General features: G+C 43.8%; 1 protein-coding gene across 7 annotated transcripts in view; it reads right to left on the bottom strand.

The window, feature by feature from the left end:
• The window catches only part of LOC137369594 (WD repeat-containing protein 7), a 928,502-nt gene that overhangs the window by 9,152 nt on the left and 891,440 nt on the right, over positions 1 to 27,910 (bottom strand). For all 7 annotated transcript variants that reach the window (XM_068030905.1, XM_068030929.1, XM_068030912.1 and 4 more), the window contains one exon: positions 16,571 to 16,675. In XM_068030905.1, the coding sequence (XP_067887006.1) occupies positions 16,571 to 16,675 (105 nt within the window). The remainder of the gene's footprint in view (positions 1 to 16,570; positions 16,676 to 27,910) is intronic.

Genomic DNA, 27,910 nt, shown 5'->3' with positions numbered 1-27,910 from the left:
TGTGCCTGTTTTCTGTCCAGTAAACAGGCACAATGAGGACTAATTTCTTCCCCCAAAACCCATGTTCACCAACCTTTACACAAAGCAGCCAAACTAAAATGCCTGCATACCGCCCTCATTTAAGCTTGAGTCCATGTTTCCTAGCTCTGGAGTTTGTGGCAGTCTTAAACGTATTATCAAGGTTCAACTTATCTGTTCCCTTAAATATCTTGAATATTTGAATATCTCCGTGAGCCTTCTCTTCCAGGTGAACAATCCCAGGCTACACAACCTCTCCTCATAGCTCAGAGGCCTTAAGCTGGGTATCAAGATTAGTTAACCTTTTCTACATGGCACTGATAGCTGGACATTGTTATTGTAGTATGGGGACCAGAATTTATACACAGTCCTGCAGATATGATTATTCCAGTACAAAAAACAAAGAACAGTACAGCACAGGAACAGGCTATTCAGCCCTCCAAGCCTGTGCCGATCTTGATGCCTGTCTAAACTAAAACCTTCTGCACTTTCGGGGACCGTATCCCTCTATTCCTATCCTATTCATGTATTTGTCAAGATGCCTCTTAAACGTCACTATCGTACCTGCTTCCACAACCCCCGGCAGCAAGTTCCAGGCACTCACTACCCTTTGTGTAAAGAACTTGCCTCGCACATCCCCTCTAAACTTTGCCCCTCGCACCTTAAACCTCTGTCCCCTAGTAACTGACTCTTTCACCCTGGGAAAAAGCTCTGACTATCCACTCTAAGTAATTTGTAGAGACTCATTATAATCAGTTGGGATTATTCCCTATCCCTTTGGCTATACATCCCAAGATCCAATTATGTTTCCATATTGTTGCTACATATAGCACTCTTAGTTTGAGTGAGCTATCTACCAATGCACCTAAGTTCTCTCTCCTGTATCATGTTCCCTCTCCTACTTAGAGCCATTTAGTTTATATTGCCGCTGTTTATTTCCTTTCCCTAGCATTACCACCTCAAATTCATTCATATTAAATGTTATTTGCAACACATCAGCTCATCTTCTTAACCGACCATATCCCTTCATATTGGTTTGGTTCGTATTGTTTGAAATGACTCCCCACCATGAAATTTGGTTAGGCTCAGCTGTAATGGCTCCCATAGCTTATGGACTTTCATTGCGTAAACTCACAAATGCCCATTTAGCTAAGACACTGCAGGGTGCTGCCATCCACAGAGCTGTAGTCAGCATGAGTCAGTGCGTTGCCGAGGAAGGAAGAAAATCGGGGTTAGGGACAATATTTTTTTCTCCAGAGTTTGGTCAGAGCAACAGATTCTTTCCATTTTAGGTATGAATAAAGAAATGCAAAGGGTATGTTATTTAGATCTCTGTCCCATCACCCCAATCATCCTTATTACTTTGTTCCAACGCTGCAAAGAGATGTGTGAACACAAGACCAGGCTAGTTCATTTTTAAATTTTCCACCTCTCCCTCTCCTTATGTAGAATTACCTCCAATGTTCTGCTGCAAGCATTCCTGAGATTCAGAACCCACCAGCTAGGGAACAGATACCTGTGCTGTACCACACTATGACTCATTTGTGCGCAACTGGCCACCCTTTCAGTCAGCTGTTTCTAGCCCCTCATCATAGCCCTCATAACAATGCCTCCCCGTGAGTGGATCTCTAGCAGAGCAAGACTACACCTTCTTCTGGCAGGGCAGGGATCCTGAAGAACCAAGACAGCATGGAGTGGGCTTCACCATCAGAAGCTCCTTGCTCAGCATGATAGAGCCTCCCTCAAATGGCTCGGAACGCATACTGTCCATCCGACTGCTCACCACCTCTGGTCCAGTACACCTACTCAGCATCTATGCTCCAACACTCTAGTCCCCACCTGAAGATAAAGACCAGTTCGACGAGGAACTCCATAACATCATGAGCAGCATCCCCAACACCGAACGCCTATTCCTGCTGGGGGACTTTAATGCCAGGGTTGGGGCCGACCATGACTCATGGCCCTCCTGCCTTGGGCGCTATGGTGTTGGAAGGATGAATGAGAATGGGCAGAGACTGCTTGAGTTGTGTACCTATCATAACCTCTGCATCACCAACTCATTCTTTCACACTAAACCCTGTCACCAGGTTTCATGGAGGCACCCAAGATCGCGTCGTTGGCACCAGCTAGACCTCATTGTCACAAGGCGAGCCGCCTTAAACAGTGTTCAAATCACACGCAGCTTCCACAGTGCGGACTGCGACACCGACCACTCCCTGGTGTGCAGCAAGGATAGACTCAGACCAAAGAAGTTACATCATTCCAAGCAGAAGGGCCACCCGCGCATCAACACGAGCAGAATTTCTCAAGCCCTTCAAAACACTCCCACAGGGGATGCTGAGACCAAGTGGGCCCACATCAGAGACGCCATCTATGAGTCAAATTTGACCACCTACGGCAAAAGTGCGAAGAGAAATGCAGACTGGTTTCAATCTCATAATGAAGAGCTGGAACCTGTCATAGCCGCTAAGCACATTGCACTGTTGAACTACAAGAAAGCCCCCAGCGAGTTAACATCGGTAGCACTTAAAGCAGCCAGAAGCACTGCACAAAGAACAGCCAGTCGCTGCGCAAACGACTACTGGCAACATCTATGCAGTCATATTCAGCTGGCCTCAGACACCGGAAACATCAGAGGAATGTATGATGGCATGAAGAGAGCTCTTGGGCCAACCATCAAGAAGAGCGCCCCCCTCAAATCTAAATCAGGGGACATAATCACTGACCAGCACAAACAAATGGACTGCTGGGTTGAGCACTACTTAGAACTGTACTCCAGGGAAAATGTTGTCACTGAGACTGCCCTCAATGCAGTCCAGCCTCTACCAGTCATGGATGAGCTGGACATACAGCCAACCAAATCGGAACTCAGTGATGCCATTGATTCTCTAGCCAGCAGAAAAGCCCCTGGGAAGGACAGCATTACCCCTGAAATAATCAAGAGTGCCAAGCCTGCTATACTCTCAGCACTACATGAACTGCTATGCCTGTGCTGGGATGAGGGAGCAGTACCCCAGGACATGCGCGATGCTAATATCATCACCCTCTATAAAAACAAAGGTGACCGCGGTGACTGCAACAACTACCGTGGAATCTCCCTGCTCAGCATAGTGGGGAAAGCCTTTGCTCGAGTCGCTCTGAACAGGCTCCAGAAGCTGGCCGAGCGCGTCTACCCTGAGGCACAGTGTGGCTTTCGTGCAGAGAGATCGACCGTTGACATGCTGTTCTCCCTTCGTCAGATACAGGAGAAATGCCGTGAACAACAGATGCCCCTCTACATTGCTTTCATTGATCTCACCAAAGCCTTTGACCTCGTCAGCAGACGTGGTCTCTTCAGACTACTAGAAAAGATTGGATGCCCACCAAAGCTACTAAGTATCATCACCTCATTCCATGACAATATGAAAGGCACAATTCAACATGGTGGCTCCTCATCAGAGCCCTTTCCTATCCTGGGTGGCGTGAAACAGGGCTGTGTTCTCGCACCCACTCTTTTTGGGATTTTCTTCCCCCTGCTGCTTTCACATGCGTTCAAGTCCTCTGAAGAAGGAATTTTCCTCCACACAAGATCAGGGGGCAGGTTGTTCAACCTTGCCCGTCTAAGAGCGAAGTCCAAAGTACGGAAAGTCCTCATCAGGGAACTCCTCTTTGCTGACGATGCTGCTTTAACATCTCACACTGAAGAGTGCCTGCAGAGTCTCATCGACAGGTTTGCAGCTGCCTGCAATGAATTTGACCTAACCATCAGCCTCAAGAAAACGAACATCATGGGGCAGGACGTCAGAAATGCTCCATCCATCAATATTGGCGACCACGCTCTGGAAGTGGTTCAAGAGTTCACCTACCTAGGCTCAACTATCATCAGTAACCTGTCTCTAGATGCAGAAATCAATAAGCGCATGGGAAAGGCTTCTACTGCTATGTCCAGACTGGCCAAGAGAGTGTGGGAAAATGGCGCACTGACACGGAACACAAAAGTCAGAGTGTATCAGGCCTGCGTCCTCAGTACCTTGCTCTATGGCAGCGAGGCCTGGACAACGTATGTCAGCCAAGAGCGACGTCTCAATTCATTCCATCTTCGCTGCTTCCGGAGAATACTTGGCATCAGGTGGCAGGACCGTATCTCCAACACAGAAGTCCTCGAGGCGGCCAACATCCCCAGCTTGTACACACTACTGAGTCAGCGGCGCTTGAGATGGCTTGGCCATGTGAGCCGCATGGAAGATGGCAGGATCTCCAAAGACACATTGTACAGCGAGCTCGCCACTGGTATCAGACCCACCGGCCATCCATGTCTCCGCTTTAAAGACGTCTGCAAACGCGACATGAAATCCTGTGACATTGATCACAAGTCGTGGGAGTCAGTTGCCAGCGTTCGCCAGAGCTGGCGGGCAGCCATAAAGACGGGGCTAAAATGTGGCGAATCGAAGAGACTTAGCAGTTGGCAGGAAAAAAGACAGAGGCGCAAGGGGAGAGCCAACTGTGCAACAGCCCCGACAAACAAATTTCTCTGCAGCACCTGTGGAAGAGCCTGTCACTCTGGAATTGGCCTTTATAGCCACTCCAGGTGCTGCTTCACAAACCACTGACCACCTCCAGGCGCGTATCCATTGTCTCTCGAGGTAAGGAGGCCAAAGAAGATTCCAGACTCTGAGGACATTTCACACACATCAGCTGGCTACATAGGAATTGGTAGATGAAGAAAGGCCAAAGTCCAACCAATTTGCCTTAGTAGTTGCATGATATCATAATAGAGTTGCCATAACGTAAGCTGCCATTGCATGATATGATAATGGAGTGGATACAGATCCACAGCCTACATATTTCAAATAAGTAGTACGATATTTATATGATACAATGTTGTGCTGTAGGCTTCTGGATACTCTTGATGAGACAAATTGCCCATACTCACTTGTGGTGGTGATTAGTTTCTCCAACTCAGAGCTCCATGTTTAAGACCATTGTTTTAAATAAGTTATCTTGATTGCTTGTTTTTTTTTACTAAAACCAGGCAATGAGAAAGTAAAACCTAGAATGTTCTTTGCAATGGTTATTAATCTTTTTTAAAGTGTTACCAAAGATATGATTCAAATGTCAAAAAATGCTTGCATTTATATCGCACCTTTGACAACCTCAGGGTGTCCCAAAGAATCCCAGATTGGATTCTGAGACAATGAAGTACTTTTGAAGTGTAGTCACTGTTGCAATGTAGGAAATGTGGCAACAAGTTTGCGCACAACAGAGTCCCACAGAGAGTATTGTAATAATGAGCAGATAATCTGTTCTGGCGATGTTAGTTGAGGACTCTATATTGGGATAATATCCCTGCTCTTCTTCAAAAAAGTGCCATGGAATTTTTTATATCCACGAGAAGGCAGATGGGGCCTCAGTTTAACATTTCATCTGAAAAACAGTACTTTTGGCAGTACAGCACTCCCTCAGTCCGGCACTGGAATGCAAGCCTGGATTTTGTGCTTAACTCTTTGGAATAGGACTTGAACCCACAAACTCCTGGCTCAGAGGCGAGACTGTTACCACTGAGCCACAGCAGATACTTATGTGGTATGGGTGGTAAACTTGGCGCCTCCCTTACATCCCTGATTCAAGATAATGCCCAGCTGTGCCAGTTCAAACTTTCTTCACACTTTTCCCAGGTTGAGCTCACCAGACTGCTGCTAAGTGCTGTGGAGGAGCCAGATTACTGTAGACAGACATGAAACCAAACATTTAAAGTCACTTGTGACCTTGAAAAACCGAGCTAGAAGAGCGATATCATCTTTTGCTGGGCTGGATTTAAACTTGGGTTTCCAGGGGTGGAGGAACAAGCTTCATCTGGAATATCACTGGGATCATGGCACCGACTCTAAATGATGCTCTCCAGCAGCAGATGAAAAACAGTGACATTTTCAGGATCGTTTTAATTCATGTTGAGTAATCACCCTTGGAAGATGACTACTGCGACTAAATTTTTACATTAATAACAGTATAGAATGTAGCCCGAGGTCACATTTTAAATGCACGTGTTGTGCTCTACCTAAGAGTACAACAGTCCTGCAATTCATAAATACATCCAAAGATTAATATAGAGAACAATCTGTGAAGGGCAGGAGGCTGATTAGGGTTTGATTGTCATGCCAAAAGAGCAAAGATTCTAACTACTGTTCTTCCCAAGACGAATTGTGACTCATCATTTACTCCCTTGTCACAAATTTTAATTTAGTGAAAATGTTTGTGGCTTTCTGTTTTTTGTTTAAATCATCTGCATTGTGAAGTATTCACCATTTCTCAGCCTCCTGTCTGTGGGAATGTAAACTCGGGTGGATTTGTTGGTGCAGACGACCAGTTGATGAGCCGGGAACAAGTGATGAGAAGTGATTGCCTGATCGATTAAAGAGGAGTTGAAAAAGGTGTAAATTTTATGTTGAGATCTCAGGAATGATCACTACTGGGAATTGAAACGTTTGGAAATGAAACTTAATTTAAAAATACAATTTTTAATTAAGCAAATGATTTATTAAACAAGCTCGCTCCTCGATTTTAATGAATCAGAAATTAACTCTCTTACTGGATCTTCTAAATCTTGGAAAGGTTACTGCTATTCATCTGAGCTGGGGCATCACGGCTGAGCCCAATCCATCAGCCAGGAATGCCGAGGCCAATTGAAATTGCTAATTCAGCAGAGACCTTGGACTATCACAGGATGTTCCTGGTCTGTATGGCTCAATGACACCACACAGTGAATTTACCCAGAGAAACTATTCTCACAAGATAGGTTTGGTTAAAGCAGTTTTGGCCATTCGATCTCATCCTACCAGAATACTAACTTCCTATTGTAGCATCCAGCTATTTTGTAAATCGGTACAAGTTTTGTGGTCTCAAATTAATCCATCTGTTGATTAATTTATTGTGTAAAGGAATAGTTCCTAATGTCGGGCATAAATCTGACCGACACAAAGCTGAATCCATGCCCCCTGCCAAGGCATACTAGCATATGCAAAATTACTATTTCAGCTTTATTTTCTCTATCCGATTAAGCATCTCCTATTAAGTCCCTTCTGACAAGTTCCTTTTAAAAATTGCTGAAGCTTTGCTGACACCGTTCATTCTTGTTCATGTCTTTCATTCATGTCTTTCAACGCTCCAAGGCTCCTTAAACAGCAGCTTTCAAACCCGTAACCTCTACCACAAAGAAGGACAAGGGCAGCAGATGCATGGGAACACCACCACCTGCAAGTTCCCCTCCAAGCCACACACCATCCTGACTTGGAACTATATCGCTGTTCCTTCACTGTCGCTGGGCCAAATTCCTGGAGCTCCCTTCCTAACGGCACTGTAGGTGTACCGGCCCCACATGGACTGTAGCAGTTCAAGGCAGCAGCTCACCACCATCTTCTCAAGGGCAATTAGAACAAAGAACAAAGAACAGTACAGAACAGGAACAGGCCATTCGGCCCTCCAAGCCTACGCCGATCTTGATGCCTGCCGAAACTAACACCTTCTGCACTTCCGGGGCCCAGATCCCTCTATTCCCTTCCTAATCATATATTTGTCAAGATGTCTCTTAAACGTCGCTATCGTATCTGCTTCCACCACCTCCCCTGGCAGCAAGTTCCAGGCACTCACCACCCTCTGTGTAAAAAACTCGCCTCGCACATCCCCTCTAAACTTTGCCCCGCTCACCTTAAACCTATGTCCCCTAGTAACTGACTCTTCCACCCTGGGAAAAAGCTTCTGACTATCCACTCTGTCCATGCCGCTCATAACTTTGTAAACCTCTATCATGTCGCCCCTCCACCTCCGTCGTTCCAGTGAAAACAATCCGAGTTTTTCCAACCTCTCCTCATAGCTAATGCCCTCCAGACCAGGCAACATCCTGGTAAACCTCCTCTGTACCCTCTCCAAAGTGTCCACGTCCTTCTGGTAGTGTGGCGAGCAGAATTGCACGCAATATTCTAAGTGTGGCCTAACTAAGGTTCTGTACAGCTGCAACATGACTTGCCAATTTTTATACTCCATGCCCCGACCAATGAAGGCAAGCATGCCGTATGCCTTCTTGACTACCTTATCCACCTGCATTGCCACTTTCAGTGACCTGTGGACCTGTACGCCCAGATCTCTCTGCCTGTCAATACTCCTAAGGGTTCTGCCATTTACTGTATATCTCCCACCTGCATTACACCTTCCAAAATGCATTACCTCACATTTGTCCGGATTAAACTCTATCTGCCATTTCTCCACCCAAGTCTCCAACCGATCTATTTCCTGCTGTATCCTCTGACAATCCTTATCATTATCCGCAACTCCACCAACCTTTGTGTCGTCCGCAAACTTACTAATCAGACCAGCTACATTTTCCTCCAAATCATTTATATATACTACAAACAGCAAAGGTCCCAGCACTGATCCCTGCGGAACACCACTAGTCACATCCCTCCATTCAGAAAAACACCCACCACTCTTACCCTCTGTCTTCTGTGACTGAGCCAGTTCTGTATCCAGCTTGCCAGCTCACCTCTGATCCCGTGTGACTTCACCTTTTGCACCAGTCTGCCATGTGGGACCTTGTCAAAGGCTTTACTAAAGTCCATATAGACAACATCCACCACCCTTCCTTCATCAATCATCTTCGTCACTTCCTCAAAAAACTCAATCAAATTAGTAAGACACGACCTCCCGTTCACAAAACCATGCTGTCTCTCGCGAATAGGTTTGTTTGTTTCCAAATGGGAGTAAATCCTTTCCCGAAGAATCCTCTCTAATAGTTTCCCTACCACTGATGTAAGGCTCACCGGCCTATAATTTCCTGGATTATCCTTACCACCCTTCTTAAACAAAGGAACAACATTGACTATTCTCCAGTCCTCTGGGACCTCACCTGTAGCCAATGAGGATGCAAAGGTTTCTGTCAAGGCCCCAGCAATTTCTTCCCTTGCCTCCCTCAGTATTCTAGGGTAGATCCCATCAGGCCCTGGGGACTTATCTACCTTAATGCTTTGCAAGACATCCAACACCTCCTCCTTTTTGATAATGAGATGACTGAGACTATCTGCACTCCCTTCCCTAGGCTCATCATCCACCAAGTCGTTCTCCTTGGTGAATACTGATGCAAAGTACTCATTTAGCACCTCACCCATTTCCTCTGGCTCCACGCATAGATTCCCATCTCTGTCCTTGAGTGGGCCAACCCTTTCCCTGGTTACCCTCTTGCTCTTTATATATGTATAAAAAGCCTTGGGATTTTCCTTAATCCTGTTTGCCAATGACTTTTCATGACCCCTTTTAGCCCTAACTCCTTGCTTAAGTTCCTTCCCACTGTCTTTATATTCCTCAAGTGCTTCATCTGCTCCTAGCCTTCCAGCCCTTACAAATGCTTCCTTTTTCTTTTTGACTAGGCTCACAATATCTTGTATTATCCAAGCTTCCAGAAACTTGCCAAACTTGTCTTTCTTCCTCACAGGAACATGCTGGTCCTGGATTCTAATCAGCTGACGTTTGAAAGACTCCCACATGTCTGATGTTGATTTACCCTCAAACAGCCACCTCCAATCTAAATTCTTCAGTTACTGCCTAATATTGTTATAATTAGCCTTCCCCCAATTTAGCACCTTCACCCGAGGACTACTCTTATCCTTATCCACAAGTACCTTAAAACTTATGGAATTATGGTCACTGTTCCCGAAATGCTCCCCCACTGAAACTTCGACCACCTGGCCGGGTTGATTCCCCAATACCAGGTCCAGAATGGCCCCATCCCTAGTTGGACTATCTACATACTGTTTCAAGAAGCCCTCCTGGATGCTCCTCACAAATTCTGCCCCATCCAAGCCCCTAGCACTAAGTGAGTCCCAGTCAATATTGGGGAAGTTAAAATCACCCACCACTACAACTCTGTTACCTTTACATCTTTCCAAAATCTGTCCACATATCTGCTCCTCTACCTCCCGCTGGCTGTTGGGAGGCCTGTAGTAAACCCCCAACATTGTGACTGCACCCTTCCTATTCCTGAGCTCCACCCATATTGCCTCGCTGCATGACCTCTCTGAGGTGTCCTCCCGCAGTCCAGCTGTGATATTCTCCTTAACCAGTAATGCAACTCCTCCACCCCTTTTACATCCCCCTCTATCCCGCCTGAAGCTTCTAAAGCCTGGAACATTTAGCTGCCATTCCTGCCCTTCCCTCAACCAAGTTGCTGTAATAGCAACATCATGTTTCCAAGTACTAATCCAAGCTCTAAGTTCATCTGCCTTACCTGTTATACTTCTCGCGTTGAAACAAATGCATTTCAGACCACCAGTCCCGCTGTGCTCAGCAGCATCTCCCTGCCTGCTCATCCTCTTAGTCCTACTGACCTTATTTACTATGTCCTCCTCATTTACTTCACTAGCTGTCCTACTGCTCTGGTTCCCACCCCCCCGCCACACTAGTTTAAACCCTCTCGAGTGACGCTAGCAAACCTTGCAGCCAGGATATTAGTGCCCTTCCAGTTTAGATGCAACCCGTCCTTCTTGTGCAGGTCCCATCTGTCCCTGAAGAGAGCCCAATGGTCCAGATATCTGAAACCCTCCCTTCTACACCAGCTGCTCAGCCATGTGTTTAGCTGCACTATCTTCCTATTTCTTGCCTCACTGGCACGTGGCACAGGGAGTAATCCCGAGATTACAACCCGACAGATCCTGTTTTTTTAAACTTACTACCTAACTCCCTAAACTCCCCCTGCAGGACCTCATCACTCTTCCTGCCTGTGTCATTGGTACCGATGTGTACCACAACCTCTGGCTGTTCACCCTCCCCCTTCAGAATGCCCTCTCAGCAATAAATGCTGGCCTAGCCAGCGACACCCACATCCCAGAAACGAATTTAAAAAAATTCTGACATTGCTCTCCTACACACAGCCACCAGAGTCTGGACAGCCTCCTTATGCTGTGACAGCCAGAACTGCAAACAGTAATCCTGGTACAGTCTGAACAGCTTCAGCATGGCCAATGGGTTTTTTCAAACTCAGCTTATATAGCAATGCAATCCAGCATACTATCTGATGAAACCAAAGTTCCCTTTTCCACCAGCTATTTCAACCCTACAACTATCTCTATGCTATCAGTAGCTATCTGATGTACAGACAAATTCCTCCGACTGAACATTGGAAAGATCAAAGCCACTGCCTAAAGTTACCTCCCATGCTAATTACGCTATCCCCTCCCAGCTATTTGCTCAAGCTGAACTACACCAGATGAATTCTTGTGGTTATGTTTGATTCAGAGCTGAACTTTCTGCATGCTATCCATTAATAAAAATGCTAATTTCCACCTCTGGAATGTGTGGGTTCAGAATTGTTGTGCCAAGAGGCTGCACTGTCTCAGAGTAACTGAAGGGTGCCTGAATCAGTCTGTCCTGGGTATCCCTGGCACCAAGTATGTGGCTGCAGCTTCCCTTGCCACATCATGCTCCTCCTCGTCCTCCCGATCCTCCTGTTACTCCTCTGCTTCCTTCTTCTTCAAAGATGTAAAGTATTGACCACCTTCCTCCTCCTGGAGCACTAGTCCTCGCTGCTAGGCAATGTTGTGGAAGGCACATTAGACCACCATCATTATGGAAACCCTTGCTGGTGTATACTGCAGGGCCCCCTCCCCACCCACCTCAGGTCCTTCCAGGCACCTGAATTGCATCTTTAGCATCCCGCTTGTACTCCCAATAATAACTGCTGCATTTCTCCTGGGTATCTGTGTTTGGTCTCCAAACTGGTGTTATCGGTCACGTCTTTAGAGGGTAACCCTTGTCTCCAAGGAACCATCCGCTGAATCTGCTTCAAGCTGTGAGTATCTCTAGGAGACATGATTGGCACACATGAATGCATCATAGCAGCTCCCTGTGTATCTTGCACAGGCTTGCAAGACGATCTTTCAGTGGTCGCATACCAGCATGAAGTGGAATCCCTTTCAAATGATGAATACTGCTGGTTGATCTGAGGGCGTCTTGATGGCTACATGAGTGCAATCTATGACTCTCCGGACCTGTAAGAATCCAGCTAGAGCAGCAAATCCAAGCACCCTCTCATTCCGACTGGACTTATCAGTAGCAAAGTGCACAGAAATCCGTAACCCTGGGAAACATGGCATCCATCATCTGTGAGATGGACTTGTGGGCAGCAGCTTGTGAAATTCAACAAATATATCCAGCAGTTCTCTGGAAGGGACTGGAGGTGAAGAAATTAAGGGCTGTGATGACCTTGACAAATGGAACTCAACCCGGAGAAGTGTGAGGTGATATATTTGGGAGGTCAAACAAGGCAAAGGAATACACGATTAATGGAAAAATACTAAGAAGTGTAGATGAAGTGAGGGACCTTGGTGTGAATGTCCACAGATCCCTAAAGGTAGCAAGACAGGTCGATAAGGTGGTTAAGAAGGCATATGGAATCCTTTCCTTTAATAGCCGAGGTATAGAATATAAGAGCAGGGAGGTTATGCTGGAAATGTACAAATCATTAGTTAGGCCACAACTATTGAGTACTGTGTGCAGTTCTGGTCACCTCATTCCAGAAAGGATGTAATTGCACTAGGGAGGATACAGAGGAGATTTACAAGGATGTGTCCAGGATTGGGAAAAATGCAGCTATGAGGAACGATTAGATGGCTGGGGTTGTTCTCCTTGGAAGAGAGAAGGCTGTGGGGAGATCTGATTGAAATGTATAAAATTGAGGGGCCTGGATAGAGTGGAGGTGAAGGGCCTATTCACCTTAGCAGAGAGGTCAGTGACTAGGGAGCATAGATTTAAAGTGATTGGTAGAAAAATTAAAGGGGAGATGAGGAAAAACCTTTTCATCCAGAGGGTGGTGGGGGTCTGGATATGCACCTCAAGTGCCATAATCTGCAAGGCTATGGACCAAATGCTGGAAGGTGGGATTAGAATGGGTGGATCGGTTTTCGGCCAGCACAGACACGATGGGCCAAATGGCCTCTTTCTGTGCCTTAAACTTTCTATGATTCTATGACCGTCCCTGGAAATGTGTGCCCAACTGGTCCCTTTGGCTAGTGGTCTTCTTTCAGGAAGCTGCAAATGTCAGCGACCATCTGACAGGAGGGACTGGTGCTCTGTCATGCCCTCTGCCTGTATACCCTATGTTGAGAATATCATCTCCAGCGATCTGGAGCTCTGCACGCATCCTCTCTGTCCTGTGGAGTGGAAGCTGGTTCAGAAGGTTGCTGCTGCTCCTCTTGTTCCTCATCAGCTTCATAAGCAGCTCCCCTTCTGCTGTGAAAGTTGACAGCTGGGAAGTGCAGAGCAAAGGCAGCAAACTCCAAGGTAACAGAAGTTGCCTCTAAAGTATTGGAAATCGCCTTCAAAGCAGTGAAAACACACTCTCACAAAGATCAAGTCGTGTAAGAAAAAGTTTTTCACTTAGGCAAGGAAACAGGTGCCAGATCTCAGTATTTAACACCTTTCTTGCCTGTCAACTGCTCAGTCCCATCATTTTCTGCTGTCTTCTTGCCTTGTTTTACCAGGCTAATTCCAGGAAGCCTCGGAAACCCATGCACAAATTGTTAAAGTCAGAATTTCTGTGTTAAAACAGCAGGTATGAGCATTTAACATATTTAAATGGAAGACCTGCCTGTCCCACAGAGGTTTTCCATGCATTGAAAAAGTCGCTAGTCGAAGTCGGTGGATTCCTGCCGGCTTCCCGCCGCCACGCTGGCAGTTTCAGGTGTTTTAATCGGCCATCCACACAGAAGCATTAAAAGGTTAAACCCCGCCCCCTCCCTTTCTAAATCCTTCTAATTCTTCTTCTCTCTCCACTTTTAAACATTCATCTTTTCAACCAAGCTTTTGGTCTCCTTTCCTAATCTTCCCCTCCTTAGTTTGGATCCAATTTCCCTATCCATCTCCATTGTAAATGCCATGGAACACTCTTTATGTTAAAGATGCTATTTAAAGGAAGTTATGGTGAACCTTTAGAAAACACTGGTTCAGCCTAAACTGGGATATTGTGTCTAATTCTGGGCACCACACTTTAGGAAGGATGTGAAGGCATTAGAGAGGGTGCCGAAAAGACTTATAAGAATGGTTCCAGGGATGTGGGACTTCAGTTACGTGGATAGATTAGAGAAGCTGGGGCTGTTCTCCTTGGAGAAGAAAAGGTTGAGCGATGTCATAGAGGTGTTCAAAATCATGAGTGTCTGGACAGAGTAGATAGGGAAAAACTGTCCCCATTGGCTTAAGGGTCGAGAACCAGAGGACACCAAATTAAGGTGAATGACAAAAACACCAAAGGCAGCATAAAGAAAAACATTTTTATGCAGTGTGCTATTAGGATCTGGAATGCAGACAGTGTGGTAGAGGCAGATTCAATCCTGGTTTTCAAAAGGGAATTGGATAATTTTTGCAAAAGAAAAAAAATTGCAGGCTCCTGGGAAAGGGCGGGGGAGTAGGATTAGCTGAGTTGCTCTTGCAGAGAGCCAGCACAGACATGAAGGGCTGTATGACCTCCTTCTGTGCTGTAGCCATTCTATGATTCTAACTATAACCTGTTGTTACTGCTGAACATGGTTTAGCGATGAGCCATTAGTTTTGTTCAACTTTCTCCTTAGCATATTCTATTATACCCAAGGAGGAGATATGTCGAATTTTAGTTGCAATAGGCAGTACTGTATTTTTCTGTACTCAGCTTCATTTTTCATAGATCTAGCCCTGTTGAACTTCCTTTTTAACATTTTTTCTGAGTCCACAGAATCGCTAGTTTGGTATCAAAGAAACATACACCACAGAAGGGTGGGAAAATGGAGCTGATTTAGAAGATCAGCCGTGATCTTATTAAATGGTGGAGCAGGATCAACAGACCATAGGGCTTGCTCCTGCACCTATTTCTTATGGTCTTAAGGAGGTATTCAGACCATTGTGTATGTGCTGATTCTTTTGAAAGTTATCCAATTAATCTCACTCCCCTGCTCTCTGCAAATTTCTCCTTTTCAAGTATATACTCAATTCCCTTTTGAAAGTTATTATTGAGTCTGCTTTACCACCTTTTCAGGTAGTGAATCACAGATTGTAACAACTGGCCTTGTAAAAAAAAAAGTCCCTGTATTTTTTACTAATTATCTTAAACCTGTGCCCTTTGATTACTGATTTAATTATAGTATCTACAAATTTGACACATCTTACTGAGCCTGATAATTACATGTTCCAGAAACAGGAGGGTGTCTCAGTACAGATCCCTGGGAAACACGACTCATCATTTGATGATAAATACATACTATAACTCCCTAGTAAAAACCTTCAAGAGATATTGTGATGAAAACAGAGCATTTTTGAGATACTATCCTCAAAATAACTTCTACAATAGCATGCTTCTGTTCGTTTAGTCCTGCATGAGGTTTATTAGGAAAAATGCAGTTGATCACTAACAGAGGTATGCGTATGGAAAAATAACCAATACGCATATCCAATGCTAAAATTAAAGAATATGTTCTTAAATCAATGAAATAACATAATCAAGTACTATCAACACAGATAGAATTCTTGTCATACACCACAGGTGGTCACTGGCAAGGTTTTGTGTGTAGCTTCTGAAGTTTGCTGTGCCTGCTTTGAGTACCTGTCTTGCCAAGTGACTTTGCAAAGGTAAGGCTGAATTTCAAAAGGTTTGATCATTAATATAAAAATCCAAATCTTCAATGTGCCAATGAGTTATTGGTTTGACCTTGCTACAGGCATTACAAAAGTCAGTGGTAGGACACCTATATAATCTTCAGAAAAAGTATAACCAGTAAGGGACTGGGTGCCTGCTCTCCTTTGGAGAGCTGTCAATCATGCACACAACAAAACCAATCATATGGCAGTATTTATTTTAAAATTATGTGGCTTGATTTGTCTCTCAAGCCTGTAATCTTGGACATAACCAACTAATCCTCACAACATCTAGAATGATTTAGGTTGCAGTCATAGAATTTAACTGCAGTTGGCTTTCAAAGTTTATCAGGCCAAATTTAAGCAAAATTGCATAATTTTATGACACACAGATCCAATTTTGGTCTTTGTTCCCTTAACTTACCAATCTGATAACCTGATCTTGCTGTGTGGACTATGCAACACTTCTCATAAAACTGCAATCTTAGTCTTGTCCCGATTACTCTCATTATCCTCTCTGTTCTTATGCACTGTCTAGTTCCCTATTCTAACTCTTCCCATTATCCTGCTTAAATGGCATTCAATAGCTATTTCCAAGTTAATCGTGAGGTCCTGGTACCCACTTTATTTAAGTGCACTCTTGTAATCATTTTTTTGTCTCAAAAATAATTATTGTTATTAATGAATTTTGTTCTGTGGCTGTTTTTGGTTAATCTCATCCCTTTGCCCAGCACTGTAAACTTCTATGGTTCTAGTCCCCCAGGTAGTCCCTCTAGTCTATTTTCAGCACAGACAGTTCTAGCTCCAGTTCTGTTGTCATGCGGAACTAACTTTCAAGAACTTTGTGCAAAATGATGCAGCCTTATTTAAAATTCAAGAAATTCCCCCTCTTTCTGTGAAGTATACACAACCAACAGAAAAGGTATAGGCATACCTGCCAGAAGGAGATGTGACTGTCAGCATTGGAATATGTGGCTAGATACCGTCCATCAGGAGCAAAGGACACAGCAGTTATTGGTCCACCATGGCCATGAATGGTCTATAGGAGGGAACATAGACAAAGAGATCTGAGACATGCGACTTTAATGCTGCAAACAATGTGCATACAAGACCAGGTACTACAGTGACAATTGTTTATAGATTTATGTAAAAATTAACCTCTTCTCAAAGAGCAAGGTTTAATGCATTTCAATACAATTACTGCATAATCAAAATCTGCAATAATGTCAGTCAGTCCACTGAGACTCAAACATATTGGAAACAGAAAACTGATTCAGTAAAATATTTTTGTCAGATGTAATGTAAGCCTTTGTGTGAATTGCAAGACAGTTCCTATGGTAACAAATCAAACACAGGTTAAACTATGAATAGTATAGTTTACAGATCCTTAATAATCTTAATTCTTTAGAAATGAAATAGCTTTCATCCCTTGCTGGTTTTGGGGATAAATGATTGACAGAGTTTGGAGAAAAAAATATTTGCGCCACTTTTCTTACTGATGACAATATTGAACACTCACTAGTTAAATAGGGCATGAATCAGATTGTGAGATCTTAAAAAAAGACTTTCACAGAATTAACTTTGGCACTTCTGGTGGCTGAGTGAAGGATGAAATTAGTCACAATACATACACCTAAGTTAGTAACACAAATAAGAGAATCAATTCAATGGTACATATCTAACATGAGTAATATAAAGTGAATTAGTTTCTGTTGGTTTATAAAACCTGACACAGCAAACAAGAAACAGCAGCATGTAACATCTCATTTTGACAACTGTGATCATACCTCTTTGAGATGTATTAACCTGTCTTTTGACTTTCAGATGACAGTCAACCTATGAATTTCTATAAACTTCTGTTTTTAACTTAGGTTTCCAGCTTTTACAGTTTTTTCTATATCTCTAAAGGGACATTCTATTCAAACATTAACTTTAGAACTTTTAGGGAACAGATAATTAGGATCAACAAATCTGTTTGTTTTTGAAAGCTCTGAACTCCCGTTTTCTTCGGATATCTTTCAATCCTTGCTTCAGAAATGCAACTAATTGTCGCTTGAATCCACTTATACTGCCCACTTCAATGGTCTTCTCAGGTAAATTATTTCACATGTCTATTACCCGTTGGGTATAAAAAGTTTGCACTTACTTCTCTGCTTACTCCCGCTCTAATTTTGGCTGTTTTCCTGGCTCTGTACCCTTCACATAATGCAAAGTCATATTCTGCATTATTCTGAACACTATCTTTGTAGTTGTAAAGTTGTCCAAGCTTTGCTGAGTTTGTGGCAAGGCACAAAAATACTCCTTTTTCTCAGCAATATTTCAGTCAACTGAACAAGATTAGAGATTTGTTACATTTTGATTTTTTTTCAGAAGTATAGCAGTTGAAGTCACACATTCCAAATGTGACTGCTCTTGATTTTTAACATTTTCGCAGTTAAATAAGGATACTTTGGCATTGCATTTTTACAGTTCAGCTTCTGTAATATATACAACTGCAAGGGCCTTTTATATTGTTGAATATTCAATTTCAATAAAACAATGGTCAAACTTTTCCACATCAGGAAGGGTGGAAACACTAGAGAGAGAAAGTGAATAATCAAATTTCCTTCTCTCAAGCACTGCTTCTTTAAAGTCAATTGCTCTGTGTCTGCGATTACATCATTGAATGATGGTGCCAAGGGTCTGTACATACACGAGGAAGAGCAGGCAGGTTGGGGGGCCTCCAGAGGTATTAATATGGTCATTGCTGGAGATGCTGCGGCTACGATTGAATTTTTCAAGATATTAAGAAGAACAGATGTAGACAGAAACTATTTCTGCTGGTTAGAGAATCTAGGAGAGCCAAAAATGAGAGCCAGAAATCAGGAAAACATCTACACACAAAGGGTGGCAGAAGTTTGGAACTCTCTTCTGCAAACAGCAATTGATGCCAGATCAATTGTTAATTTAAAATCTGAGGTGATAGATTTTTGTTATCCAAATGTATCAAGGAGCTTGAGGCAAATGCAGGTATATGGAGTTAGGTTACAGTCAGCCATGATCTCACTGAATGGTGGAACAGACTCGAGGGGCTAAATGGCCCATTCCTGTTCCGATGAATAGTTATGAGTGGAACCAAGTGAGGGCAGTCCCATGGACCAGGATAATGGAGGAGACATGTTGGAGCGTGGCTGACTGTATTAAAGGCTGCCATTTGTGATTTTCATTAAGGCTGTTTCAGTTCCATGGCAGGGGTGGAAAACTGATTGAACAGATGAAAACATAAGTTGCAGGAAAGAATGGATTAGATTTGGGAGCTGAGAGTTCAAGGACTTTGGATGGCAATGGGAAGTATTTTGCAAAATTGGTGCAGCCGAACTTTCAAGTTTTTTGTACAAAATGATGCAGCTGCTTTTTAACTTCAAGAAACTCCCCCTCTTCGTGTAATGCATACACAAACAAAAGAAAAAATAGAGGCATATTTACCAAAAAGGAGGTGTGACTGTCAGCATTGGAATATGTGGTTAGATACCGTCAGGGTGGTTTAGGTGGGCCGGGTGGTGGAAAGGATAGCTAGACAGGGAGGTTTCAGTAAGGCATGAGGCACTGTCACCTGTAAACCAAGTTTCCATCAAGAAGTGACATCATGCAATCAACTACAATAAGCATGGATGGCAAGGGTCTATTTGTATACCTGATTAACCAATAAACATTTACAGGTACAAAATACTTAATTTACTGTCAATTTTATTTTACATATTTTTAAAATCAAACTGAATCAGCCATAACAGATATATCTGGAACATGTAAGATGCTACTGCAGCCTCAGCTGGAGTATTGCGCCCAGTTCTGGGTGCCGCATTTAAGGAAAGATGTGAAGGCATTGGAGAGAGTGCAGAAAAGGTTCACGAGAATGGTTCCAGAGATGAAGAACTTCATTTACGAAGATAGATCAGAGAAGTTGGGACTGTTTTCCTTGGAGAAGAGAAGGCTGAGAGGAGATTTGATAGAGGTATTCAAAATCATGAGGGGTCTAGACAGAGTAGATAGGGAGAAACTGCTCCCCCTTGTGAAAGGATCAAGAACGAGAGGGCACAGATTTAAGGTAATTCGCAAAAGAGGGAAAAATTACATGAGGAAAAACTTTTTCATGCAGCAAGTGGTTAGGATCTGGAATGCACTGCCAGAGTGCATGGTGGAGGCAGGTTCAAACAAGGCATTCAAAAGGGAATTAGATAGTTACCAGAAAAGGGAGAATGAACAGGGTTATGGAGAGAAGGTGGGGGGAATGGCCCTAAGAGAGCCAGTGCAGCCACAATGGGCCGAATGGCTTTCTTCTGTGTTGTAACAATTCTGTGATTCTGTGATATCTGGAATAACATCTTTTAATCTAGTTTGAATCTCTATCCACTTGTATTAATGGTCATTACATCAGCTCGAGATCATGGCATGATCGGATGACTCAGGAGTTGCAATTACTACAATGTTATTTAAATTAGTATTTGAAATAAAGCTTTCTTTGGTACACCATGTGGAAGAACTGTGAAGGTCTCAGGTTGGTCCTGTCTGTGTGGTTAGCTGATTTCAGGACAGGCAAATAAAATCAGGCAGAGTTCCCCGCATTGATCATTACCTAGTGACCGTTTGGAAAGTATGCACATGAGGACAAAATTAGGCTTGACAGTTTGTTTTCCGGGTCCTACAGCTTTCTGATAATCAATGCCTACTTTGAATAGTCATTTAGGCATGGTATCAGAAGGTTGCTGACAAAAGTGGGTCTTGTATCCCAGCAAAAGTCAGCACGGTCAGAAGAAGAAAGAAAATAATAAAGAGTAGCAATGCAAATATTACAAACATTTCTTATGTTGAAGATGTGATAAAACATCCTGAGAAGATATAGTGTCACTTTAATTAAGTTTCTATAAAGAAGAGACTTCTAGAGGGAAGGCGTGTATCTTAGCTGATTTTTGAGTTTCGCAATGTACTACAGCATCAAAAAAACTAGGATGTTTTGATGATTGGTAAATGCTTTGAGCATGAAGTGACCTTGAGCAGCAGTGTATGAAATACATTCATCTCCAGAACTGCAGACCGGCTGTCAATATCTGCCTCTCATTTGTAAAGTTCCCCTGCTGAGAATCCCTCACAGCAGCCTGTTTTTGCTTCCTGCTTCATGACAGGTCAGAAGACAAAGCAACCTCTCTTTTTTCTGAACCAGACTCACTGGTGAAAAATTTAAGTCGACAGATGTAGCCAGTCAAATACAGTAAAACCTGTCAACAGTTCCCACCCATGGCTCCACTGTAAGTGGTCTTTTTTTAAAATCAGGATCGAAATGCCATTGGGGCTAAATTTGATAGCCCCCCAAACCGGTGTGGGGATCGCAATCACCCCGCACCCATTCAATGTAATGCAGGCAGCATGCCAACTTTGTGCTACCTGCTGTTTTAAATGAACTCGGCATCCAGCCAGTGCTAACTGTGCTGTTGATTGGCCGGATGCTTCTGCAGGGGGCCGATATTGTGAGAGGCTAGCACCAGCTAAAACTAGACTGCACTGCTTCAAGCTAGTCTGCATCTCTTAAATAGGAGGTGCATTGTCGCTGGAGCAGGTGGTGGCAGCCATGCAGGAAGAGAACCTGACCTCGGAAGCACTGAATAATGGCACAATATGGGACAGAGTGGGCAATCCAACCCAGCCAATTACCGCCCCATCAGTCTATTCTTGATCATCAGCAAAGTGATGGAAGGTTTCATCAACAGTGCTATCAAGCGCCACTTAAACAGCAACAACCTGCTCACTGATGCTCAGTTTGGGTTCCAGCAGGGCCATTCAGCTCCTGACCTCATTACAGCCTTGGTCAAAACATGGACAAAAGAGCTGAACTCAAGAGGTGAGGTGAGAGTGATTGTCAAGGCAGCATTGAACTGAGTGTGGCCTCAAGGAGCCCTACCAAATTGAAGTCAATGGGAATCAGGAGGAAAAGTCTTCACTGGTTGTGACCGAAGATGGTTGTGGTTGTTGGAAGCCAATCATCTCAGCCCCAGGACATTGCTGCAGGTGTTCCACAGGGTAGTGTCCTAGCCCCAGCCATCTTCAACTGCTTCATCAATGACTTTCCCTCCATCATAAGGTCAGAAATGGGGATGTTTGTTGATGATTGCACAATGTTCAGTACCATTCGCAACTCCTCAGCTACTGAAGCTGTCCATGTCCATATGCAGCAAGAACTGGACAACATTCGGGCTTGAGCTGACAAGTAGCAAGTAACATCCGCACCACACAAGTACCAGGGAATGACCATCTCCAACAAGAGAGATTCTAACCATCTCCCCTTGACATTCAACGGCATTACCATCGCTGAATCCCCCACTATCAACATCCTTGGAGGTTACCATTGATCAGAAATTGAAGTGCACCAGCCCCATAAATGCTGTGGCTACAAAAGCAGGTCAGAGGCTGGGAACTCTGCAGCAAGTAACCCACCTCCTGTCTCCCTAAAGCCTGTCCACCATCCACAAGGCAGAAGTTAGGAGTGTGATGGAATACTCTCCACTTGCCTGGATGAGTGCTGCTCCAACAACACTCGGGAAGCTAAACACCATCCAGGACAAAGCAGCCTGCTTGATCGGCACCCTATCCACCACCTTAATCATTCACTTCCTCCACCACTGACGCACAGTAGCAGCAGTCTGTACCATATACAAGATGCACTGCAGTAACTCACCACATCTTCTTCGACAGCAACTTCCAAACCTGCGACCTCTTCCACTTAGAATGACAAGGGCAGCAGATGTGTGGAAACACCACCATCTGCAAGTTCCCATCCAAGCCATACACCATCCTGCCTCAGAAATATATCACCATTTCTTCAATGTCGCTGGATCAAACTCCCTCCCTAACAGCACTGTGGGTGTACCTGTACCAGATGGACTGCAGCGGTTCAAGATAGCAGTTCACCACCACCTTCTCAAGGGATGGGCAACAAATGCTGGCCTTGCCAGTGATACCCACATCCCATGAAACAAACAAAAAACCCAACATTCATATGCTCCACCGCACCCTCATACATTTGGCACTGCTGCAAATCTCATACCCACAACTCACAGCTTTCATACACTGACAGTTTTCAATCCACCTCTCTTGCAGGATAAGCCGGCACACAACTGGAGGCAGCAGGAGCTAACCAGAGAGGATAGACACGCCTGCATGTCCTGACCACCATGGTGGAAAGGGTGCTGGCCATTACTGAGACAGCCACCACCTATAAAGCACAAGTTAGGAGTGTGATGGAAAACTCTCCACTTGCCTGGATGAACGTAGCTTCACCAACTCAGTAAGCTTGGCACATACAAGACAAATTAGCCTGTTTGATCATCGCGCCATCCACAACCTCAAACATTCACTCCTTCCACCACCGGTACACATGGTTGTAGCGTCTACCATCTACAAAATGCACTGCAGCATCTCGCCAAGATTTCTTCGACAGCACCTTCGAAACACACAACCTCTAACACAGAGAAGGACAACGGCAGCAAGCGCATGGGATCATCACCACCTTCAAGTCACACACTATCCTGACTTCAAAATATATTGGAATTCTTTCACAGTCCCTGGGTTAAAATCCTGGAACTCCCTATCTAATAGCACTATGGGAGCACCTTCACCACACGGACTGCAATGGTGCAAGGCGGCAGCTCACCACTATCTTGAGGGCAATTAGGGATGGGCAATGTTAACCTTGCCAGCGATGGGCACATCCTGTAAATGAAAAAAAAACTTCCTTGCAACAGGAAAGTTATCAACATTCAATGGAAGTTATGTGACTTCTTTTATAGGGCGGCACAGTGGCGCAGTGGTTAGCACCGCACAGCCTCACAGCTCCAGCAACCCAGGTTCAATTCTGGGTACTGCCTGTGTGGAGTTTGCAAGTTCTCCCTGTGTCTGCGTGAGTTTCCTCCGGGTGCTCCGGTTTCCTCCCACATGCCAAAGACTTGCAGGTTGATAGGTAAATTGGCCATTACAAATTGCCCCTAGTATAGGTAGGTGGTAGGGAAATATAGGGACAGGTGGGGATGTGGTAGGAATATGGAATTAGTGTAGGATTAGTATAAATGGGTGGTTGATGGTCGGCACAGACTCGGTGGGCCGAAGGGCCTGTTTCAGTGCTGTATCTCTAAATAAAAAAATAAATAAATTCAGTCTACTGAGGTTTTGTAGTTGTTGCTGACAGTGAGCTCAGTGAAGAGCTCAGTGACAGTGATTTCACAATTTTCTTTTAAGTATCCATATTACCTATTTCTGTATAACAGAATTAAATACCTTAGTATTTAACTACCTCAAAGAGGTCGGTACAAACATTGGACAGTACCTTACACGTAACACTGTAACTCAGGCATAAAATACCAATTTTTCCTAATTATTTCCTATGTGAATGGAAAATGGATTAAAAACAATTTTTGCTTACTTGCCAGTCTTTTGTTTCTTTGACTGATGTCCATCTATATTTGCTTCTTGAGGTGTTCTGATATAATAGGAACCAATAACGTCTCAACTGGACTGAGAACATGCAATTTTCCAGGGTATAAATATGGTAAAAGACTATTTGAAGACTATTGTTCTAGTACTTTTCACTATGTATGACGTGCTTTTGAAGATGGTAGATGAAAAAAAAGCTAACCATTTGTTCTAATGGCTCAATTCTCTCCCTCTCCGACCAAAGCAAAAATCACATGCCTGTGTAGGAAGAACATTATTGAGGTAAATCTATACCTGCAGCAATATAAGTCAGAGCAAGAACCATGGCACAAAGTAACCAAATTGCAATTCAATTTGGCTGCTCTACTTAGTCCAAGCTTTCGGATTGCGAGTCCAGTAGCATAACATTAGACTACTGTACACTTATTAGCTCAGCATTGTAGTAATACAGTTGTCCTGAGACAAGAAGTCAGTATGAGCACAACACCCAAGTTATCAACATGATGCACATTGAAACATCTTTCTTACTTACCATCACGAACCTGACCAATATTGCCCTTCCTTCTTCCTGTGCTCACACTGGCAAATACATTCAAACAGGTATGCAGCCAAGTGAAACAGGATTATACACTGCACATTCGGGAGTGCTGTTGTGTGCAGACATTGCAACCCATTTTGCATGAATTGGGTGGTATTTGTTAATCATTTTACTTACAATATAAATATATAAGTACTTTCAAGGCATTAATTACATATAATTGGAAATTTACTCAGGACTCATACCATTTGATAGTTTTAAAAATAGTGACGCAAATGGAGGTAATGCACTTGTGACTGATGTCTGTATATTGTCAGACATTGTTGTAAATAAATTGAGTCACATTGTTAGAGTGAGTACCCTTTACTGGCTAATTCAGATTGATTTAATTGCATAATTTGCTTAATTACACAAAAGTCACTGATTCCAACACTATGCAATTCAGGAGTACAACAGCCCACTATATCTGACAGCTGCTTATTAGAAAGCTAAACAGTTACTTCATAATTATGACAAGGCAAACGTTATTGTCTGCTCTTGCATTAACTGGAGGATTGATCAGATTTTACATTGGCAGTTTGTGGATGATCTGATCTACATTAGACTTGGATTTGCAGTTGATAAAACAATGTAGTATCACTGACACTGCAGCAGTAAACTTCTCACACACCTTAGCAATGTGGATTATTCACAATATTCAGTAATATCATATATTCATTGTTTATCAATACAGTAACTCAACAATGAACAGCTGTTAAATGAATACATTTGCTACCGAATATACTGGGTGATGTCTTACAAAGCCTTTTATCCTCAAAGAACGTGTGTACAAAATACAGCTTGTATATACAGAACTGAAATTTTATCAGGTAAGGTTTACTTTTAAATAATATTTTCAGCTTGATGCATCTATGTGGGAGAAGAGAAGTAAGAAAGACAAAGAATAAAGAGCAAAGCATCAAGGTTGAGGAATATATATTTCCTTTTAGCAAATGAGTGCACACAGATTGTTGCTGACAGTCATGCAGCAAGACTATTAGGAGTTATTAAAATAATAAAACACGAGTTGCTATATACAGTAGAACTGGGACTGTAATTAAAGCTTTTAAAATAAAACAATTTAAATGCAGATAAGTGCAAGCTCTTAGACACTGGAAAAAGATGGGGAATACTTAATAAGTGAATGCGGACTGAACACTGACCATGCCCAGTTATTGCAGAGCAATAAATAAATTATACATTTTTGAAGTCCCAGCTTCTCCCCCTTCTCCTTGAGGTCCTTTCCCTCTGTTTGCAGAGAATGGTTCTTCCTGTGGTTAGTTCCAAAATTCTCACCTATGCTATGCTGATTAATAGTGGCATTCCTTTAGAGGGATACTGAACAGACGAATTAGGAGCAGGAGTAGGCCACTCAACCCCTCGAGCCTGCTCCGCCATTCAATAAGTCCATGGCTGAACTGATTGTTCCACATTTCCACCAACCCCCAATAACCTTCCACCCCCTTGCTTATATTGTGGAGATTTCTGTTGTTCACTTTTCTGCTCAGTGCTTCCACAATAAGGTATTTGTCAATTTACAAATGCCAGGTGACTCCATATACACCTTCTCCCCTCTGGTTATGTAAATCCATGTCTAAGTTAGAATAACTTTGGGTGCAAATTTGAGCATTTCTACAAAAAGGTACCAGTGGTGGGAGAAAGAAACTGTGTGCAAGTCAAATCTAATGGGATAGGAACAATTGAAAATGAGAGTCACAATAGGGTGACAAATTCTGAAATCCTTTGAAGAATCTTATTGGCATCTCAATCCATTCTCGGCATCTGCCAAAGCTGAAGGATCTGGGAACTAAAAACATATAGGCAAAAATGAAGAGGAAAAGATACCCAAGATACAGGCATAACTCTGCATGTAAGGGACAGAATAGCCCAGCATCTTACCATCTGCTTGATACCTGAAGTGGAAATGTTTCTGCATAAGGTGGTTGTGACTTTTTGTGACTCTCAGTGGCATCATCCCCCCATATCAGTATAGCAAAGTTTCAGAACACAATTGTTACTGTCACTCCATATGCTAGCCTCATGTTGCATGATGGCTGTAAACATCCTTGCACAGATGCCCCTTACTCATCTAGACATTCCGGGGGCGGAGAGGAGAGGAGCAGACCGCTGGGGAGAACGCCGAGAGTGGAGCCTATAAATCCAACACGAGGATCGAGGCCCAGTCTCTTACCTTCCGGGAGTGGAGAGGAGAGGAGCTCTTCCAGTGCGCTGGAGTTTTGAAAGAAAAAGCCAACAGTGACGTCAGAGGAGAGCTGCAAGGTGATTGGTTGGTGAGTCACTGCTGTTAGTGCATTTAAATATCTTAAAAAAATAAGGTGAAAGTTTTTTTTTGTTGAATAAGGTGAGTACAACTAAAGTGCTTTTTTTAAGGACTTTATATTGGAGTAGGTAGAACAAGGCCCCTCGTGTAATTAATATTTTTAAATTAAGTGAGTAACTAATTAACCTATGGGTAGGTCATGGCAGGAGAGCTCAGCCCCGTGATATGCTCCTCCTGTGCTATGTGGGAAATCAGGGATGCTTCCAGTGTCCCTGACGACCATGTGTGCAGGAAGTGTATCCATCTGCAGCTACTGACTACCCGCATTACGGAGCTGGAACAGCGGGTGGATTCACTGTGGAGCATCCGCAGGATAGCACGTTTAGTGAGGTGGTCACACCGCAGGTAATGGCTGCACAGGCAGAAAAGAGATGGGTGACCACCAGACGTAGTAGTAGGTGCAGGCAGGTAGTGCAAGAGTCCCCTGTGGCCATCCCCTCTCTGGGGGATGCTTTGGATACTGTTGGGGAGTTGACCTCCCAGGGGAAAGCAGTAACAGCCAGGTTCGTGGCACCATGGAGGGCTCTGCTGCACAGCAGGGGAGGAAAAGGGGTGGAAGAGCTATAGTGAAAGGAGATTCTATCGTAAGGGGTGCAGATAGGCATTTCTGTGGCTGCAAACGAGACTCCAGGATGGTATGTTGCCTCCCTGGTGCTAGGGTTAAGGATGTCTCGGAGCGGCTGCAGGACATTCTGAAAGGGGAGGGTGAGCAGCCATAGGTCGTGGTCCATATTGGTACTAACAACATAGGCAGGAAGAGAGATGAGGTCCTGCAAAGTGAATATAGGGAGTTAGGCAGAAGGTTAAAAAGCAGGACCTCTAGGGGTGTAATCTCAGGATTACTCCCTGTGCCGCGTGCTATTGAGGGTAGGAATAGGAGGATAAGGCAAATGAATGCG

This window comes from Heterodontus francisci, chromosome 1, assembly GCF_036365525.1.
Source record: "Heterodontus francisci isolate sHetFra1 chromosome 1, sHetFra1.hap1, whole genome shotgun sequence".
NCBI lineage: Eukaryota > Metazoa > Chordata > Chondrichthyes > Heterodontiformes > Heterodontidae > Heterodontus > Heterodontus francisci.
This window is presented reverse-complemented; position numbering and strand designations above follow the sequence as displayed.